The sequence below is a fragment of the Schistocerca americana genome, chromosome 5, assembly GCF_021461395.2.
Source record: "Schistocerca americana isolate TAMUIC-IGC-003095 chromosome 5, iqSchAmer2.1, whole genome shotgun sequence".
NCBI classification, from domain to species: domain Eukaryota; kingdom Metazoa; phylum Arthropoda; class Insecta; order Orthoptera; family Acrididae; genus Schistocerca; species Schistocerca americana.
In genome coordinates this window covers 524,728,148-524,751,052 of record NC_060123.1, presented here as the reverse complement: position 1 = coordinate 524,751,052, position 22,905 = coordinate 524,728,148, and the positions used below count along the sequence as shown (strand labels likewise).

Below are 22,905 nucleotides of genomic sequence, written 5' to 3'. Positions count from 1 at the left end.
ATTTGGAAGACAGTGTTCCTCTAGGCTGTTGGTCTGGATACTGATTTCTAAGGATCTATGCACCCAAATTGCTTGAAAATGTCAGTTCTAGTATAATATATTTCTCCAACGAATACCCGTTTATCATCTGCATTTCTTCTTGGTGTAGCAATTTTAGTGGCCAGTAGTGTAGTACATACTTGTAGCTACAGTGATGAATCAAATGGCGCAGCATGAATTACGGCAACAAATAAATTATAAATCAGTACGGGACGGCCATCGTAAACTTATTGAAAGTTTCAGCGAGCCACATTACTTGGAAGTGACACATCAGGCCAAAGTTATTTTCGTTCTCGAGTTCCGTCATCCGGTGTATATGAACAATACTCACTCTGCGGCTGCCAATCTCGCTGCTGCCTGCGAGCGCCCGGCTGGAGTGGGGTGTGGTGTCGTTGCAGGTGAGGAGGACGTGACCAGCCAGAGCTCGCTGAGCACGGCCAAGGAGGCGGACAACCCGCGCACGTGGGTGGCGCTCAGCGTGCTGCAGCTGCGCGTGGCCCGCGCGCGCCACGGCTCGCCGCTCAAGTGCGTCGCGCTGCACGGCTCCTACAGCAGCGGCTCTGCCGACACCGAGGTGCGCCTCGACGTCAGATGTGAGTGCCCTGCCGCAGCCGGCCAGCACCAGGCCACACTGCCGCTCTCCCGGCGCGCAGCCTACCTCGCAGCGCATTCACGTTCCACTGCACTTCTCTAGCACACGAGGTTGCGATAAAATAAAGGGGCAGTCGTCAGAGATGAACGATCTGTAGCTGTGAGGTGTGAAGCCTTCTCAGTCGAGTGCCTCACCTCTGGTCTGCGGACAAATCGGTCTGTAGACAGCCTTAGTCTGTATAAGAGGTCTCATTTATTTATTTATCTAACCTGATCAGATTAGGGCCATCAGGCCCTCTCTTTCATCGGACCAGTGTTCCACACATGCAGCAATTTCACACATCAGAGTTACATCATGACAGTAGTTTAAATAAGAAAATTAGATTAGTCTAGTGACAATATGAATAAAGAGTAATGACTAAGACCTAATAAAGCAAATGCTGGCAGTATTTTTACAACAGGTGCTATACATACAAATTATGATAAAAGCAAAAATAATTATAGTAAAAAAAAAGAAGTAATAATGAAAACATGAGAAAATTGGCAATAGCAATGAAGATTTCTGCAGATGTACATTAATATTTTGGTGTGTAAAGCAGATGTTTATTAGTATTGCGAGTTTTTGGGCAGGGAGATTCAAGGAGAGGGAAAAAGGGAAGTAATGAGGTTAAGTGCATTCATCTACAGAGGAAGGCATTTCTGTTGCTTAAGTAGATACGACATTAACTCTTTTTTGAAGCCCGACATGTTTTTAAGTTCTCTAACATAAGGAGGGAGGTTATTCCACTCTCCACACATGCTTCATTTCACACATCAGAGTTACATCATGACAGTAGTTTAAATAAGAAAACTAGATTAGTCTAGTGACAATATGAATAAAGAGTAATGACTAAGACCTAATAAAGCAAATGCTGGCAGTATTTTTACAACAGGTGCTATACATACAAATTAAGATACAAGCAGAAATAATAACAGTAAATAAATCAAATAATAATGATAAACATGAGAAAAATTGGCAATAGCAATGAAGATTTCTGCAGATGTACATTAATATCTTGGTGTGTAAAGCAGACGTTTACTAGTATAGCGAGTTTTGGGGCAGGGAGGTTTAAAGACTGAGAAAAAGGGAAGTAATGAGGTGAAGTGCATTCATGTTAAGAGGAAGGCATTACTGTTACTTAAGTACATACGTCATTAACTGTTTTCTGAAGCCGGACATGTTTTAAAGTTCTCTAACATAGCGAGGGAGGTTATTCCAGAGCCGGGTTGCCGCTACTGGAAAGGACTTGAAGAAGGTGACTGAGCCATGCAGTTGAACAGGGAGGATTTTATTATGACGGGAACGTGTGTTACTGTCATGTTGTTCCGATATAAGAGTTAAGGACGAGGAGAGGTATAAGGGACAGTGTACATTTATAAGGCAGTAGATGAGAAAGAGTGTATGGAAATCTCTGCGTCTGTCTGCACGCAGCCAGGACAATTTTGCATATGCTGGTGAAATGTGATCAAAAAGTCGAGCGTCACAGATATATCGGATGCAGGTATTCATGACCAGTTACAGACGTCGCGGATTTTCCTGAGAGTGGCCTTTTAGGATAATATCGCTGTAGTCAATGATTGGGAGTATAAACGTTTGTACTAATTTCTTTTTCAGATCGAAAGGGAAGATTTTTTATATTTCTGTAGGACATGAAGGGATGCTGATGCTTTTTTGCACACTGCACTTACGTATTCTCTCCAATTTATATTTTCATCTGTTATTACTCCCAAACTCTTTGCTGAGGGAGAGAAGTTAATATTTGTTCCATTTAGGATAAGAGATGGTACGGATTCCCGATGTTTTGAGCTAATGAGCTTAAGGTGACCAACAAGTACCGCTTGGGTTTTAGATGGGTTTAGTTGTAATCCTATGTCCTGTGCCCATTTTGGTAGTGCATCGAGTTCAGAATTGAAATTTTCAATAGTTTTCTTAAGATTGCTTGGTTTCACATTTAGATACAACTGAAGGTCATCAGCATACATATGATATTTGCAATAGGTATGTCTTAGAGCTGTTATTTTTATGTGTGGTGTCTGTTCTTCCGGACATGTCCATGCCCAAAAGAACAGACACTGATGCTGCAGAATTGATACTGCAGCCACTATGAATTAAGGTGCAAAGGAATTAAAGATATTAGCTGCCAGCAGACATCTATTCATATCAATGGGGAAATCTGAAAATTTGTGCCAGCCCGTGATTCGACCATGGATTTTCTGCTTACTGGGGCCGTTCACTGAACACCTCTCCATCCGGACACAGTGGTCAGCACCACTGCACTTATTACCCTAGCACGCCTCCTGTGCCCCGGATTGGAATCCTAGTCCTGCGCAGATTTTCAGCGTTCCTCATTGATTTAAATAAATGCTTGCTTGGTGCTAATATCTTGAATTACCTTGCGTATTTATTTACATTGGCTGCGGTTATTTCGGGGATTAACGAAGGAACAGGCGGATACGGTGCATAGAAAGCTCGAACTCTTACAGGAATCGGTGAAATCCCGCGCACAATAATGATAATGGGCAAGGGGAGTTACATCAGTAGTATATGGGTAAGATGAGAATTTGGGTCTATCAGTAGGCGTGTTAGGGTACTCTGTACAGCTGCGATGACCACTGTATCCAGATGGCGTTGTACTCAGCACATCTACCATCTAAGCTGGATACATGGTTTCGGGTCACAATTCGGCACAAATTTTCATCCCCACTGATTGAAAGCAGTTCCCATTGGCAGTCAATGTATTTACATTCCCCGTGTTTTTCTGTTATTCTGATTTGCCGGAAAAATGATAAGTAGAATAACAGAGCGACGAATTATCACGATGTTTCAAATGAAGCTTGGAAAAACTGCTACTGAAAGCTATCTTTTAGTAAAAGAAATGTATGGTGAAAACTGTTCATCACGTACGCGAGTTTTTGAGTGGTCCAAACGTTTTAAAGCTCGCTCAGAAGTCGATGAAAATGGTTCACGCCCGGAATGTCTTTCAACAAAAAAAGGAGTTTTGGCATCCGTCTTAGAATCAAATGATCGATAATACAACCATTACATTCTAGTTGCTTCTCCTCTTCGTGTGAAACGTACTGTGTGTAATAACATTTTTTTTTGGGAGGACGTACGGGAACCAAATATTTCGTGCTCTATTTTTGTGTTTTCGTGTATGCTAAACACGAAATATCTCAAAGAATAGGAATTGCTGAATCTTAATCTGCTGCCTGCAACTGATTTGCAATTTCTTTTTGACATTAGCTCGTAGAAGGCACAAAAACATATGCTTATCAAATCGCACTACTGCCAGGGCTGTGTCCGCTGGATTATTGTTTTATGTGCAACTTGATTAACGGAAGTAGAGGTCGTGGTGCAAAATGTTGTGGAGTCGTTATTGTTCTTTGTACTATTTTTTCTCGAAACCCATTTCATTAGCGACTGGAACATGACATAATGTTTCGAAGCGGGTGAAATTTTAAATGTATACATATTATCTTCCAAAAAGGAGGGAAGGAAATTTAGAAAACGCCCAGTCAAAAGGAATGTCATTAAAGATGGAACACAACCACGGATTATAGAAGAATGCCGTACCCTTTTCAAAGCAACCATCCTGGCAGCTGCCTGGACTGACTTGTGGTAATCGCGGGAAACTTAAATCTTGATGGCAGGAGGTGGATTTGAACGGTTCTCCTCCAGAAGGCGAGTCCAGAATGTGAGCACAATTCCAACCCGGTCAGTTACACCTGTACAGTTTTCAATGAATCTTTCGCTTATAGCACACTAGCAGTTATAAATACAGATATTACGGATAAGAATATGCCAGGTTCGTAGTTTACATCTGCAGACAGGCCATCTTTCATGTTTCACAAGTGGACACAAATGTTGTTCTACCAACTCCAATGGGACACACTACAAGAAAAGCGCTTATTTCCATAAATACTTCCAAGATTTCACGATTCATGAAAGTCAGCAAAAGTATTTCTTCCTGTATAAAGCTGCGATCATTACAGATGTGTTGTGTACAAAACCATCTAGATCCCTAAATAAATTTCTATGCTACTGTCCCCATCAGAGATAAAAAAAACATTGAACGTGCGATTAGGCATTTTAATAATGACACTGAACCTTGTTTCACAAGTTCAAAGTGTTTTGATGTCTGATGACGCCTGTAGCAGAAACGATGTAACAAGTAAAGAAATTTATGAATCGGTTTAGGCGGTCTTATTCACAAGGTCCCCCAACTTACACAACGTGTAATGAACACATGACATAGACAGTGGTACAGGGGAAGTTTGGCGCTTCATTCAGTCTATAACAGGAAGACTGGAGGGGGGTACACCGATGATGCACAATGTACTATCACCCACATAATTTCGTTAAATTATGGAGAGCAGTCGCCATTCACTTTTGAAGGATTTCTAATTTTTCTTCAAGTTTAATCTGAGTACATGACTAGTATGACTCAGTATCATCACTCTCATATTTAAACATTCTCTTTCTATATTAAATTTTGACCCATGAACGAAGAATAATGAGGCTGTACCTCTGTTACCGTGCGTTTATTATGTAAGAGCAGCTACTCATAGATTGCCGGTGTGGACTCTAATTATCGTATAGCAGCGAAGTTTGTTATACATTCTAATGCGTTAATGAGGAACCGATTTACACAGGGAAAAAAGTTAGTTACCAAATTAGGCCACCAGGTGCAAATCTGGCGCTGTGAATACGAGTAAAATCTATAGAAATGCTTTTATAATGTAATGGAGCAGCAACAGGACATGGGTAGAAGAGATCAAACAAGTGAGAAAGAGAGAATGATGGTATAGTAAAACTTGATCAAAGCGGAACGTGGATAATTCGGAAATCTGCCCAAAACGTACAAGTATTTCACTCCTCAAGCATTCAATACACTATTATACGCTAATATTTCGTATAAAGCGGAACATGCCTAACGCGAAAACGGAATGCAAATTTTAAGACTTTACTAATAATTTGTTGCATAACGTGGAAAAGGGCTCAGACAGCACTACTGAACTACAGCACACATTAGTTACTCACGACTGTAAGTTAATTTTCTCCTTGTTGAAATAAACTGGGAGTAAACTGTGATTTCGATCATGCATGACTTACCTTGGTAACATAAGGAAACCTATTCTTTTCATGTGTATAAAGTGCTCCGCGAGCCCGTTCGTGTTATGAAAAACAGCGCGCCCGCTCGAGGGCTAAAAGGACGCTACTTTTGACGCAGACTGTACACCCATGACAATGCTGTTGAGCAGTACAATCAGGAAAAAAGAGTTTCGGCGCAGGGCTGTGATGCTGGTGTGGGCATCACACGGCGCCGCTCTGTGCACCAACGAACAAGGCGTGTACAGTGTCGGTACAACAAAGGAAATGGTTCGCTCGTTTGTCGACTTTACAAGTTTTCCATTATTAATGATGCGCGCTGGAACACACAGGAGCATTGTTGCGCACTTACGAACACTCTGCCACAATATGCGGAGTCAAAGAGGTGGGTGTTGTTCGGCTAAACAATGGTTGACCCAGCAAGGTCAAGCTTTCCTAATAAATTCACTGTGAGCATTATCTTGTATCAATTTAAGTTCACTGGGAGCACTTTAAATGATACCGGTAACATGATGTCGAACAAAAAGTACGTGCCGGTAACATTTAACGAAAAGATTAAAGTAGCGGAGGCTTGTGAGAATAAAACTCTCTGTGCGCGAAATGATGGTGCATTTGAAATGCGATAAAAAACAAATTTATGATACCTTAAGAACAGGGATAACATGGATGAAAGTGATAGGGAAGAAAACGGCAAATGAAGAAATTAACGAGGTTGTGTGGGAATGGTTCGTAGGCACGCGAGCAAAGAAACTTACCTTCGTCTGGATACATGTTGCAAAGTGAGGTTCTGAAACTCGCTAAAGAGTTTGGAAATAAGAAGTACGACATCCATGGGGTGGCTTGACAGTTTCGTAGCTAATCACCACATCGTGTGACATGAAGTGTTTGGGGAAGCAAAGAACGTGCATGAAAGAGTAGTAACACAATGGAAGACAATACTGTTCAATCTAATAGTGAATTAATTAAAATTCCGGACATTCCATGCAGTGCCGATGGCTACATTCGAACTAATGTCTTACCTATCAACTCCTTCTACCTTTATTTCAGCATCAGATTTAATATAAATCGGCGCCACAGAAGATGATCAGGAAGAAACAAAGGAAGAAGAAGAGCAAAATGTACCTAGAAAAATTAAACTTCCTGAGGAAGCTATTGCATGCATCAACGATTTTATGCAATTTGCAGCACACACAAATGCTTCCAGACTGTAGGAATCATTGTTTAGCGCAAAAAATTGCGTAGAATAAACATTTTTGAACAATAAAAAGGATGCAAAAAAGTGAAATCAAGGCAAATAAACGCGAGAATAATGAGTGTGTACGCACAACAACAAACGAAAGTAAAGTTATAGAAACAATACAGAAATGCCATGTGATTTATCAAATTCTGTGAAGTCTAGTGTTCTGTTGCACAATATACACTAAATGAACATCTGTGCAGACGTGAAGGTACGTAAATACGTGCATAATTCAAATTTATAGTTTTGTGTAGGATAACTGCCAAATTTAATGTAGCCTAATGACTATTGCGTAATCCAGAAATACGATGCGCAGGTTGCCGAAGTGGCATCAACTAGAAAGACCTGCACCAGGCGAACGGTCTACCCGACGGGAGGCCCTAGCCACACGACATTTCATTTCAATCCAGAAATATGTCCAGGTCGGAAAATTTTTTCAGTCCCATGCATTTCCACTTTGAGCATGTCTTACTGTATTATTAAACGTAACTTACACAGTTTGTTCAATGTGAGACCCGGAGACGCCGACGAGATGCTGCCCAACTCCAGATTTGCACCTGGTGGACGGAATTGGAACTAATATTTTTATGCGTAAATCGGTTTCGCATCACCGCATCAAAATATCAACCAAGTTTCGATGCCATTTGATAATTACAGCCCACAATGGGGCTCTGTGAGTAGCTGCACTTTAATAATAACAACCCGGTACGAGGAAGTAGGCAAAACCTTCATAGCGCCACAGCACGTGTAAAACATTCTGAACATGGGTTTAAGTAGTGCAAAGTTACGACCAAGACGTTCGAACTTTCTAACAGAATGAGATAGTGCAGTGCGTCCTCTCTTGCACAAAATACGCGTTCTATGGAGATGTAGCTTCAACACTGTATGACCTGACACTTATTCTTAAGACAAATGAATCACAATAGTGATTCCGGTGTAGGCCTAATGTATTCAGCAAATATTACTTGGATCAGCTATGAAGTCGGAGAAAGTATAAGTGAGTACATGGTAACTGACCACAAAAAGCATTATAATTTACAAAAGACTGCGGTATGAAAAATAATTAAAGAGCGTTTGAAATAACTTTCTGTTTTTACTCCGCAAACAAACACGAAAACTGAGTGATGATCTTACATCTGCTCTTTAAGGACAACAGTGAACACAATACCATAAATCTTCACAAAACGGAACAAAAGACACCACATACACATTCAACTCACTGCGATAATATCAAATAAGTTGAAAACCTTGTCCTACATTTACGGATGACTTAATGAAAGACCGATATTGATTCCTGTGTATGGAACAAAGCAACCATCGGAACAACAGATTTCACATTCGTCACAAAGAAAGCACGACTGCAGAGCTGAAAACCATGAAAATAAAACATAATGCTTCTGTACCCTAACAAGAAACGCTCTCACCTGAATTTCAACGTGTCACAGTTTAGAAATGGTATCACAGTGAAACACAGGGCAATGGTGCCTGATCTTAACAAACAGAATCGTGATATGCAGGCTGTGTCCACCCGTTAGACAGTATAAGAATATGCCCAGTTGTAAGTCAAAATTGAGCAAATTGTCTGTCAGTCGCCTACATGTCCTGTTAAGTGAAACATTAACTATCCTCTCACCTGATTAGTCACGAGTTGTTGTTGTACCTCAAAGTACACCAAACAGATATGCTTTCGCTATGCAGATAGATATGTGTCTTCCTTAGAAGTAGAAACTATTACAAGAAAACCTGTTTCCATAATTAAGACTGCTCACCGCTGACATTCATATATTGACAACAAATTTTCAGTAACTGAATGTGCAAAAAGACTGTGTCTCCTTATACCAAGCCGCCGGTCTGGCGTAACAGTGTCGTAAAGATCTTCGACGCCTGATCACGGCATATTTTTCCGCGACGTTTTGCTTTTGTTGAGGTTCATCGTCTATCCTCCTTTCAAGACACTGTCCATTCCGTGCAACTGCTTTTCCAGGTCCTTTACAATGTCATCGGCAAACCTCAAAGATTTTATTTCTTCTCAATGGGTTTTAATTCCTACTCCTAATTTTTCTTTTGTTTCCTTTACTACTTGCTCAGCATATAGATTGAATAACATCGGGGGTAGGCTACAACCCTGTCTCACTCCCTTCCCAACCACTGCTTGCCTTTCATGCCCCTCGAGGTTCATAACTGCCTTCTGGTTTCTGTACAAATTGTAAATTGTCTTTCGCTCTCTGTAATTGACTTCAGAATTTGAAAGACAGAATTCCAGTCAACATTCTCGAAAGCTTTCTCTAAATCTACAAATGCCAGAAACGTGGGTTAGCCTTTCCTTCATCTCTCTTCTAGGATAAGTCGTAGTGCCAGTATTGCCTCCCATGTTCCAACATTTCTCAGGAACCCAAAGTGATCTTCCCCGAGGTCGGCTTCCACCTGTTTTTCCATTCGTCATTCATGTTGTCTACTCCCGGGCATTTGCTTCTGCTTATATCTTTCAGCGCTCCTTCAAACTTTTTATGCAGTATCGTATCTCCCATCTCATCTTCATGTACGTCCTCTACCATCTCCATAATATTGCCCTCAAGTACATCGCCGTTGTATAGGCTCTCTATATACTCCTTCCACCTTTCTGCTTTCCCTTCTTCGCTTAGTACTGGTTTGCTATCTGAGCTCTTGATATTCATACAATTGGTTCTCTTTTCTCCAAAGGTCTCTTTAATTTTCCTGTAGTTAGTATTTATCTTACCACTATTGATACATGCCTCTACCATCCTTACATTTATCCTCTGACCATTCCTACTTAGCCATTAACAATTTTGCACTTCCTGTCGATCTCATTTTTGAGACGTTTGTATTCCTTTTTGCCTGCTTCATTTACTGCATTTTTATATTTTCTTCTTCTATCAGTTAAATTCAATATCTCTTTTGTTACCCAGGCATTTCTACTACCAGTTGTCTTTCTACATACTTGATCCTCTGCTGCCTTCACTATTTCATCTCAAATAACTCCCCATTCTTCTTCTACTATATTTCTTTCTCCCGTTCTTGTCAATCGTTCCCTAATGCTCTCTCTGAATCTCTTTACGACGTCTGGTTCCTTCAGTTTATGCAGCTTAAATTCCTACCTTTCTGCAATTTCTTCAGTTTTAGTCTACAGTTCATAACCAATAAATTGTGGTCAGAGTCCACATCTGCCCCTGGAAATTGTTTACAATTTAAAACCTGGTTCCTAAATCTCTGCCTTACCATTTTACAATCTATCTGAATCTTCCAATGTCTCCAGGTCTCTTCCACGTATACAACCTTCTTTTATGATTATTAAACCAAGTACTAGCTATGGTAAGTTATGCTCTGCGAAAAATTCTACCAGGCGGCTTCCTCTATCATCCCTTACCCCCATTCCATATTCACCTAGTACGTTTCCTTCTCTTCCTTTTCCTACTATGGAATTCCAGTCCCCCATGACTATTAAATTTTCGTATCCCTTCACTATCTGAATAATTTCTTTTATTCCATCTAACATTCCTTCAATCACTTCGTCATCTGCGGAGCTAGTTTGCAAGTACTCTTGTACTACTGTGATAGGCGTGGGCTTCGTGTCTATCTTGGCTACAATATTGCGTTCACTATGCTGCTCGTAGTAGCTTACCTACGCTCCTATTTTTTACTCGTTGTTAAACCTACTCCTACACTATCCCTATTCGATTTTGTATCCATAACCCGTATTCACTTGACCAAAAGTCTTGTTCCTCCTGCCACCAAACTTCATTAATTCCCACTATATCTAACTTTAATCTATCCATTTCCATTTTTAAATTTTCCAACCTACCTGCCCGATTAAGGAATCTGACCTCGACGCTCCGATCCGCAGAACGCCAGTTCTGTTTCTCCTGATAACGACGTTCTCCTTAGTAGTACTCTCCTGGAGATACGTTTGGGGGACTACTTTCCCTCCATAATATTTTACCCAAGAGGACGCCATCATCATTTAACCATACGGTGAAGCTGCATGCTCTCGCGGAAGATGGTTCAAATGGTTCAAATGGCTCTGAGCACTATGGGACTTAACTTCTGTGGTCATCAGTCCCCTAGAACTTAGAACTACTTAAATCTAACTAACCTATGGACATCACACACATCCATGCCCGAGGCAGGATTCGAACCTGCGACCGTAGCAGTCGCGCGGTCCCGGACTGAGCGCCTTAACCGCGAGACCACCGCGGCCGGCCTCTCGCGGAAGAATTACGGCTGTAGTTTCCCCTTGCTTTCAGCCGTTCGCAGTACCAGCATAGCGAAGACGTTTTGGTTAATGTTACAAGACCAGATCAGTCAACCATCCAGACTGTTGCCCCTGCAACTACTGTGAAGGCCGCTGCCCCTCATCAGGAACCAAACGTTGTGGTTGCACCTATGGTGCGGCTGTCTGTATCGATGAGGCATGCAAGCCTGCCCACCAACGGCAAGGTCCATGGTTCAAGGGGTGGGGGAGGGGGGGAAGTTCGGCTACTTACGTCTACCTATTCCATTTTCCAACCGGAAAACGGTGACCAACAGGTTATCACAGGTTATCGTGTAATCAGAAACATGACACATTTCTGGCGAATCATTGAGAGGTGATTGGTAAGGTATAGAACAGAAATAAAAGTCCATGCTCCAACCGGGATTCGACCCCACCACCTTTTGCTTACCAAATCTTTTTTCCGATCTGTTTCTTCGTCGCTATGTCAACAATGGCACTATGTGGATGCACCGTGACACCTTTCAAATTCTATAAACGAGATCTTGAGTCGAGATTCGATGACGCAGTCTTTCCTTTTCCACAAGCACACTTTGTCGCTAACAACATTGTCGAATAACCTTTAGACCACGAAGCCCGGCTTCGGTTCCGCTCTTGGAAAATAAGACCTACAGTTTGACATGGAATCCGAACCACGAGTCGCTTCTGGTGGATGTCCACGTGACTGACGGGTCTATGCTAGGTTAAGAAAACGGTGATAAATCCGTGTTCCGTATCTGGATCTGCGGCGGATGTGCCTCTAGATGGCAATGTCAGTTTCCATTAAATTCGCAAACCTTCATTGTGAATCAGTTTATCCATTAGTCTAAACCAGATGAATATCCTTTCAGTATTTCCTGAGACTATCCCCTACGCACAGACAGAAGCTAGCATGGAACATGAATTTATATACGAAGGTAAAAGAAGACATAGTGGCTTCCATACAGCGGTGTAGTGAGGCTGCTTTGAAATGTGTGAGGTAAAAATACACAGCGCTCACTATTGGTGATTCTAAAACCCTCGCTGGTGACTTTAGTAATAATTTATTTACAGAAATATCTGGCCTGAACTGATCCATGATAAATTTATCGGTTCTCACGTGGTTATGAAACGGTAAGCCAAAACGCACTGATATAGTTTCTATGAAACAGCTGTTAATGTAGGTACGGTACACTAAGACTGGTGTCGGACATATTATTCTTTGCAGGCCAAATGTGACCGAAGCAAATGTTTCGCTTGTTTGTTGATAAGAAGAGGAGTGTCAGTGAGTACCATCACAGTCGACAAATTTAAAACCCACTTATCGTTAGTTTTGCGGATGCATCAAAGACCCTGCGTATCAAAAGTCTCTCAAAGCGAGAGAAGAAGAGATTCACAAAGCGTGCCGATTACTGCAAAATGCCGGCACATTTCCGGTCACAAAGGTTCCCACGACTGTGGTTAGAGAAAGCCGTTAAACGCTGCTATCACGCATTATCGTAAACTCAAACAGAGAAATGGCTACTTTTCCGATAAACTTATTTTTCTTTTCTTAAACGTTGATAAAACGTCAGCTTCTGTAAGAGGTTAATTACGTATTTATCAGTCACATGCAGTATATATAAAGAAAAACTGTTCAGCGAAAAATATTACGTTTTCATAGCATTACTCAAAGGTTCTTAGTTTCAGCTTCTGGGATTGTAATTGCTTTCTCCATTATCCTGCATCTTCCGTTTCATGCAAAGTTCATCCCCAGTTCAATATTACTAGTTTTTCGAAATAATATTTTACTCTACGGACACATGACACACGAGAACACACACACACACACACACACACACACACACACACACAGAGGGAGAGAGAGAGAGAGAAAGAGAGCTTTCAGGGGACGGCCGCATATGGAAAAATCGGCTTTTGACGGTGAAAAGAGAGGCAAACAATGGAAAGTCATGTCATTTCGCAGTTTTTTGCCGAAGATTTGAGTGATCGTAGCTTTTGGGATGGACGAAACCTGCTATACGCACTCACTAAACGAGTTGCAACGCATTTGCTAGACGAAGTAGCAGCAATACAGTCCATCAACATGGACGAACTAACTTTCGATTTGCGATGTCGTTGCTAATCGTTAATTCCGACGACCTCGCGCGGAATGGAGCGCGGCAACCTATTTACGCCAAATAACGCATGCAGAAACGTATGCGATTAGCCGGTTCAAAATGTTCTGCACGTACAGTGACCTCTCGTTTCCAATCAACAGAAAGTCACAACCGTTCGTTGAAAGTCTGTAATACATCGTCCTATTTACTGCAAAGTCATCGTGGCTGAAAACAGTATTTCAATTCGTAGCATAAATATTTACATTGACCAATGTGGGGACTAACTGCGTCTAGCTAAAATATGAAATGTATAGGTACTAGGTTATAACTTTGCCGGCCGCTATGGGCGAGCGGTTCTAGGCGCTTCAGTGCGGAACCGCGCTGCTGCTACGGTCGCAGGTTCGAATCTTGCCTCGGGCATGGATGTGTGTGATGTACTTAGGTTAGTTAGGTTTAAGTAGTTCTAAGTTTAGGGGACTGATGACTTCAGATGTTAAGTGCCCTAGTGCTTAGAGCCATTTGAACTATTTTGTTGCCGGCCGTGGTGGCCAAGCGGTTAAAGGCGCTACAGTCTGGAACCGCGCGGCCGCTACGGTCGCAGGTTCGAATCCTGCCTCGGGCATGGATATGTGTGATGTCCTTAGGTTAGTTAGGTTTAAGTAGTTCTAAGTTCTAGGGGACTGATGACCTTAGAAGTTAAGTCCCATAGTGCTCAGAGCCATTTGAACCATTTGAACCAACTATTTTGTTATAACTTTTCCTGTTGTTTAACACTCAGATGTAACGTCAGCAACTGAAGCGGTTCTAAGACAAACTTTTAATACTTAATTTTCATCAAGTCAGTGCATGGTTATCTCTCCTTTACTTATTTTCCAGTTCATTAATGCACTTGTTTCATAGTTTCATAATCTTATTTTGTTGCGTACTGTAGAAAATATTACAATTTACATTATTCCACACAGTTTTGATCAGACAAATACCATTTAATTTTGGAATTAACGGGTAGTTTCAAGCTTGTGGATTAGGAGAGGTACTGGGTCGAGAAATACTAAGAACTACTCTTTTTGAAAGAAACATATTTCTTTTATGTAATATCCAATTTCATCTGACGTATGTTGGACTCTGGGCAAGTCTGTACTTTACTTGCAAAACCATGACAGTTTACATTTATATCCACGCAAGACCTTACAATAACACCAGGTCTCAAAACACAATGAATAACCTCATAGATTAAAACGACAACTTCGGAACTATCTGAACTTTCATCTGTTTCAAAGTTTCTTTACGTCAACTTTACAGTAAATTTTAATAAAACAAATGCTAGCAGTTATCAACAAATTAAATCACATGCAGCCTAAGAGATGCAGTAGCAAGTAGGCTAGTCCCCTTTACATACAATACGTGAACATCAAGCAGGGCTGATTAACTTCACACTGGGCGGTCGGTTGGTACCACTCGTACACGCCACCTCCATCGTTGCTAGTTTGGCCTTGTATCAACGCAGTTTCCGCACAAAGTTATAATAACTCCCACGACACAAGAACTATTAAGCACCTATAACCACCAAGCAACGTGAATAAAATATCTTGGGGCTTTAGTAACGTCAGAGCTTGGTTACAGATCATCGTCCAGGGCAGATTTACGTAGGGAACGTTATCTAGTGAGCTCTTAGAAGTGAACAAATAGTTGTTGTCAACTGCATTTGCTATATGCTGTGAAGTTTACCTACGATTGTTTGCATTGACGTTGAAGGTCTCTTTTTTGTGTTATATTGCAAACTGTGTTGCAGAACTCATTATTCAACAAGTCACAAAGATAAGTAAACTTTTTAACTCATTTGCGTGACTTTGTTACTAATTTGTGGGAGGATTGTAGAACCTTCGTTCTCCTATCCTGTTACCTCACCCTAGGGCATATCTGTGTAACAGTAGCAGCGAGAAATTGTCTTAGCGGTGTACTGCGCCAGAAGCCGTTTCACGAACTCACAAATTCGGCCTACCCTAACAACAGTGGCAGCACAGCTGTAGCGACGACACCTTCACAAAACTGGAAACTAGGGTTCACAAAAGAAGCACTGTGTACTGCAGTGGTCGTCAAGTGTTTTTACTCAAGAGCCAACACCTGGGGCCCATACAGTCTGTTAAGTATGGTAGTTGTCAGATTAAGCAGTAGAAAAATGTAACGTTTTTTCATCGAGAGGCACAATCACACTATTAGCTCCGATTGGAAGCCGAAATGTATATCAACTTCCTTCTAAGGACAGAGCTGTCATTATACCCAGGACACGTGTTAAACTAAAACAGTGAATTATTATCTGCAAATTGTAAGGAGACGCTTCGAATACAACAATGAAAATTATTCGCGCCCACTTTTCTAGATTTTGATACGTCGATTACAAGACTTTTGCAAACAAACACTGCTCTTTCTTGAAGACAGAGATAAAGCTGCGGGAACAGTAACCCACTGGTACTTACAACTGGCACTGTTGTATACAAACTTGTCATTGCGCTTGGCAGCTGCACCAGCGAGTCTGTTTATCGGCCGAAATGATAAAATGTGTTTTTCACAAAATCTGGCTGTTTTGTTTAACAGGTAGCATTTAGGAATTAACAACAAGCTTCGCTTCACGTCAGCTACAAATTTCTCTATAGATCACCTATGAATGACCCCTACGTTTTTATTTGAGGTAAGCTACGTAATTTTGTGACTTTCTTTCCCGCATAATTACCTGAATCTGCTTAACAAGGTCGAAGAAGCCTTGAAGTCAGTAATGTTCATCTCATTTGCAATTCCAGACCACCTAATCTCCCAGATCTCCGTCGGCAGCAGTGCAGTGGCACTCACGAGCAATTCTAAATCTTCTAGAATAGTTTTCTTTTGACATTTTTGCTCTTTTCATTGTTGTGTTTATTTCGTACTTCGTGTAAATCTTTCTTCCATTTATACAACTTATGATGGGGCCGCATTCCACACAAATACTTTCAGAAAGGACGTCCTGACACGTAAATCCAGACTCGATGTTAACAAATTTCTCTTCTTAAGAAACAATTTTCTTCCCATTGTCAGTCTGCATTTTATATCCTCCCTACTTCGACCATCATCGAAGAGATACGTTGAACTGATATGAAGAATCGTACTGAGCGTTACAAGTTCCTTGGGGCGTTTATACGGTCGCAAGACCAACAACTTCGTTTATCTGATATTCGTGAAACCGGCGAAAATTAGAACAAATCTTAGGTCAATGAACAACACATTTTATGGAATGATCTGTCTTTGCAAACAGCCTAACTTTAAGCGTTTTCTCCCTCCTTCTTTAAGCAAAAAATTTTCAACGGTTTTTTTCTCAGTGAGAGATATTACTGTGCGTGTTTTCTTTGGGCTTGGATGACACTCCATTTTTGTTCTGAATTTCGGTTATCGCAATAATCATCTTCACAACGTTGAAAACATTAATTGGACTTCACATTACTGTGAAATTCAGGAAGCAGCACAAAAACAGATATTATTAGCAAGCATATACAAAGAAATCACAAAGAAAATTCAGTTTCATCTCCACTGTTAACATTTTGCGATGTCAGAAATGCAGCTTCTAATTATCATTGATGTTAAATGCTGAAATCTTGAGCGAATGTTAACAGTGAACAGCTGTCACAGAAACTAGCAATGGAAACTGAAACTCGATTTTCAAATTACGATCGCTTTTCAAATTAGGATCGCTTTGTGCTGTGTTATCTGTTTACAACGTGCCGTCAAGCAAGAACATGTTGCCTCTGTGTCACGAGTGCGCCTTCTGCCATGAATACGGCGGCGGTAGGCACGTCTCCCCACTTCCTAACTACGTATTCGGCAAATTTTGACATTAAAAAAAATACTTGCAGTGTGTCTTAGCATATAAAGTTTTTACAGTATGTCTCTTTCAGTCTATTCTACCTGTGAAAAACATTTCAGGACAGGTTTCGACATATCGGCTGGGACTTTTCGCTTGTGAGGACTGCGGGCCGCGCTTTCACGAACACAGGTCTACTCAACAGACATAGCAGCTGACAAAACACACCGCCGTAAAATTCAGTTCAATTTTCACGACGACAAAAATATAAACAATGGTCATTGCTCATCTAGTTTATAGACTAAAAAAATATGTTCAAATGGGTGTGAAATCTTATGGGACTAAACTGCGAAGGTCATCAGTCCCTAAGCTTACACACTACTTAATCTAAATTATCCTAAGGACAAACACACACACACCCATGCCCGGGGGAGGACTCGAACCTCTGCCGGGATCAGCCGCACAGTCCCTGACTGCAGCGGTTTGTAGACATCAAACAGGTTTAATGTACCAAATCGACACCATTTAGGTCTTCTTAGTATCATCGTTCACTTTCCGCATGACGACTGTTGGTAATTTCTGCAGTGCATCATTTCACATTTTTCGCTGGAATAAGATATCAGAATTTAGCTAGTCTATAATGGATGTTACTCTCAATTAAGAGGCAAAAAAACTGAAGGATGTAGGAGAAATTGCAACCAGTAACAATTGACTTTGTAAGATTTCAGGTCCTGCAGTTCTTCGTGACACTGTGTCAGTACGGTAAAATAATGCTGAGAACCACGCGAAAATTGTAGCTGTGCTTGAGGTAATGATAAAATTTAGAAGGGATCTAGTTGGATTATTAATGTTTAAATTATTTATCTTCTATAATTCAATCCATCTGCACACCCTTTAAACTAGAACGCCTTATTACTCGCCATCGTAACATCATGCAAATATATACTGAAATGTCAAAGAAACTCGTATAGGTATGCGTATTGAAATACAGATATATGTAAACTAGCAGAACACGGCGCTGCGGTCTGTAACGCATATGAAAGACAATAAATGTCTGGCGCAGTTGTTAGATTGTTTGCGGCTGCTACAACGGCATGTTATCAAGATTTAAGTGAATTTGAAGGTCGTGTTATTCTTGGCGCAAGAACGACGGGACACAGCATCGTTCAGGTAGTGATGAAGTGGGATATTTCCGTACGACCATTTCACGAGTGTACCGTGAATATCATGAATCTGGTAAAACATCCGACATCGCTGCAGTCGGAAAAAGATTCTGCAACAACGCGACCAATGACGACTAAAGACAATCATTCTACGTGAAAGAAGTACAACCCTTCCACAGACTGCTGCAGAATTAAGTGCTGGGCCATCAACAAGTGTCAGAGTGCGACCATTCAACGACACGTCATCAATACAGGCTTTCGGAGCTGAAGGCCCACTCGTGTACCCTCGATGAGTCCACGATACAAAGCTTTACGCCTCAGTTTAGCCTGCGAGCACCGTCATTCGACTGTCGATGACTGGAAACATGTTGCCTAGTCAGACGGGTCTCGTTTCAGATTGTATAGAGAGGATGGACTTGTAAGGGTATGGAGACGACCTCATGAATCCATGGACCCCGCATGTCAGCAGGGGACTGTTCAAGTTGGTGGAGGCTCTCTAATGGTGTGGGACGTGTGCAATTGGAGTGATATGGGAACACTGATACGCCTAGATACGACTCTGATAGGTGACACGTACGTAACCATCCTGTCTGAGCATCTACATCCATTTGTGTCCATTGTGCATTTCAATGGCCTTGGGCAGTTCCAGCAGGACAATACGTCACACTACACGTCCATAATTGCAACAGAGTGGCTCCAGGAACACTCTTCTGAATTTAATCACTTCCGCTGGCCACAAAACTCCCCAGACATGAACGTTATTAAGCATATCTGGGATGCCTTCAACGTGCTGTGGACAGCACTTCCGAACAGCACGTTGCAAGGCATCCCGGATATGCTCGTACTCATACAGATTTATGGACAGCCCAGCAGGATTCGTGGAGTCTATTTCCTCCAGCACTACTTCAGTCATTAGCCGAATCCATGTCACGTTGTGTTGTAACACTTCTGCGTGTTCGCCGGGGCCCTGTACGATATTAGTTTCTTTAGCTTCTCAGTGTATTAATTGCTGGTATAGTATGCGGTAGCCCTGCTCTTAGCACTATATCGATATATGGATAAGAGAAAGCAACAAGTATTACAATGAGAATATGGGAAATTCAATTCTTTATAAAGAATTTTCGCTTTTCCATCACTCCTCAATACAGTTGCAAGTGCATAGGATTTTGGTCTAACTATAGGTGGTAGAACAGTCAGTAGATCTGTGACACCTGCTGAGTACAGCCCATTTTCCCAACTGCGTTATTATCAAGGACAGCAAAAAATGTTTCAAATGGCTCTGAGCACTATGGGACTTAACTTCTGAGGTCATCAGTCCCCTAGAACTTAGAACTACTTAAACCTAACTAGCCTAAGGACATCACACACATCCATGCCCGAGGCAGGATTCGAACCTGCGACAGTAGCGGTCGCGTGGTTCCAGACTGTAGCGCCTAGAACCACTCGGCCACTTTGGCCGGCCAAGGACAGAACTGAACAACGTTGTGTCAGAGGGATAAGGGTGTAAACACTGCGGGAATTCACAGCCCATTGGCGGCCGTGTGTGGAGAGTGTGCACCGTGCGAAAAGTGCTTTTGCAACAACGCTTGTCCCCATAAGAGACGAAAATCACTGTTTTCATCTCTGGAACGGGCCACCAGGGACAGTCATGTCCAAAGTGTTCTCCTTACTTGGCCCTTTTATTACCAACCACTCGGAGCTATTAAGAAACTGTTGGTCGAGGTCATTTCGCAAACTTCCAGGAACTGTAAGAAGCTTTTCTGCGTGGGTGCGTCACACTCCAGAAAAGGTTAAGGGACCATGCCAGGGGAATACGGTGTTTGTGGCAGCACCTCGAACCCCATTTCGGCGACGGCTGCCAGGTTTTTGTTTTTGACTCATACGGATAAGAGTATTGTTTTGTTGCGAGAGCACCTTTGCTGACGGTGTACACTCTCCACACACTGTCATCAGCCGCCTGTGAATATCCGCAGCGTTTCACCCTCCTTCCACGTCGTTCAGTGCTGTCCTTGACGATCACACACCATGTTGTCCCCTCACTCGAAGGCAGCAGTCTGAACTTTCGGCCGTACTAAGCAGGGATTACAATTACAGCTATTGTCTGCCACCTGCTGTAGCATCAAAGCACTGCATGGATGATAGGAAGGAATTAAAACGGTCTCTCCTTGTATCTAAAGTTAAAGCCAAATGTACACCGTTCATAAAGCACGTAAATTTAAGACGCTGTTTATTCACGCATGTGCATGGACGTTATAGTGATGACATAGTTCTTTTTGATATGAAAGGTTCATACCAAAATGTACAGTTCGTAGAGGATTATAAAGCGAGCACCTTGACTTAGTTTACTAATGCGTGAATTAATATTCAGTTTCTCGTTGAAATCAACAACTTATACCTATAAGGAAGAACACACCCGAGAGCTCATAGCAGTTGTTCAAAACGAGTACCAACAGTGCCAACGCATGTATTACAAAACAATACACAACGAATCATTTAGACCCACTGGTTTCATGTGTTGTTCATGGTGCTCTGTCAGCAGTCTGCACGCTATATTATTGTTCAAGTTGTGAAAGTGGAGAGCGCTTATTGGTGAGACATCACTGCCACAATCAAATTGTAATGTGTGAACAGTTGTTTCTTAAAATGTCTCGGTCTGTCGCCTGTGGCTTGAGTGACCCACTGTGTCTAAATTTTGATCTATGGGTTAAAGTTTACCGTGGTTATCATGCATCTGAATCGAAGTTTTTCTGTGTTCATTAGACTGCAACTCGGGCCCTACGTAGTGCTGTCCCATGCACTAAATTATTGTCTCGGCATGTTTTACAAGCTGTTACCATATATACAGTGTAATAAAGACCATACACACGTCAGAGACAATTAATTGTATTTTGGTTTTAAAGTAGCGGAACCAGTGTAGTTGAGCAGAAGCAGTTCAATAATGCTTGTCTCAACGCGTTGCAGGTACAATGTTCAAATGTCAGCTCAACTCCCCACTTACGTTAATTCCATTATTTGTGTTTCCCTTGTATATGATTTATATTGGTCGCACTAGAGGTTTCTTGTAATTCTGAAGATGAAGGCTTGACGTTCTAAACTCGTAATTTAAATTTTTTTACTGTAAACTGGTGGTTGTTCCGTCATTTTAACACTGATTTTCGCACCCACAACCTCATATCCATTGTCGTTAAACCGAAGTTCTAAGCCTTATTTCGCCAGGTATATTCCTATGTCACCATCAGTTTCCTATCTCACGATACTGAGTAGTCGTTTTGATAATATCTTACCTGCTTTGTGAACGAAAGGTTCTGGTTCACATTGTTTCCCCGAGCATCCCAATGTACGAACTGCACATGATTTAGAATATGATGTTTCTACAGCTATTACTAATGACAGCGTAAGGCATTGGCAGGCACCTCATTTAAGAATACACATTTTTAGATAATGAATTGCCCTTGGTGGGTACTTCAGTTCCTTAATTTCCAATGTTTCTAACATCTAGCGTGTTCAGTGGTATTTATGTTAAATCAGAATGTTTTTTTAATATTTTATAAGATTTTGATACAGTTGCATTGGATTCGACAAAAACAGATTCCCGTTATGTGATAGATTGACTCTCTTCAGGCCATTTTTTCCGCAGCACGTGGTCCAGTGGCTAGCGTTGCTACCTTTGGATCACGGCGTCCCGGGTTCGATTCCCGGTCGGGTCGGGTATTTTCTCTGCCAGAGGGCTGGGTCTTTGTGTTGTCCTCATCATTCCATCAACGTTCATGAAAGTGGCTAGACTGGACTGTGTATAGATTGGGAATTTGTACGGGCGCTGACGACCGCGCAGTTGAGTGCCACACACACCAAACATCATCATCATCATCTTCAGCCCTTTTTACTTTGTCTGGCGAATGTCGACACTTATTTGGGATACATACACAATACATTATGATCTGCTGCCCACCACATGATGCAGGCCCATAACGCGGTAAGGAAAGAAAATAAGCAGAGTGGAGATGACAAACAATACGACCGCGTAAGTGCAAATCCAGTGACAAGCACCTTTGGGGCAGATTTTTATGAAATAGCGCCTGGGATCGAGCGTCTCTAAACAGCGATACTACTGTCGTGAACTTACCTCCAAAGTGGTTGAAGTACAGTGAAACTATGAGTAGGCAACAAGGTGCTGTACGGCCAAGGCTCACCACTGAATGTAAAGGTCGGAGACAGGCCAGCTGTGTAAAGCGGGATAGGCGTAGACCTGTGGCAGGTCTGGCGGCAGAGTACAGTGCTGGTACAAGAGAACGTATTTCGGAGTACACCGTCCAGCGCATCCTACTGAACGGTTGGCTGCGCCAAAGTCGACAAGTCAGTGTTGTCATGTTGGTCCAACTGCCCTGTTAATTGAGATGGCAGTGGGCAGGGGATCATCGAGATTGGACCGTGAATCAACGGAAATTTCTGGCTTGGTCTGATGACTCTCGTTTCTTTTTACATCAGATCAGTGTCAGTGTCGGAGTGCGCCGCTTACAGGCGAGTGGCTGCTCCAAAAATGTTGTAACCGAATCCA

The 22,905-nt window shown here is 41.9% G+C and overlaps 1 protein-coding gene across 1 annotated transcript in view; it reads left to right on the top strand.

Moving 5' to 3' along the window:
- LOC124616483 (irregular chiasm C-roughest protein) overlaps positions 1-22,905 on the top strand; it is a 337,995-nt gene that overhangs the window by 220,012 nt on the left and 95,078 nt on the right. Inside the window, exon 6 of the mRNA XM_047144794.1 lies at positions 438-632. Within this exon, the coding sequence (XP_047000750.1) occupies positions 438-632 (195 nt within the window). The remainder of the gene's footprint in view (positions 1-437; positions 633-22,905) is intronic.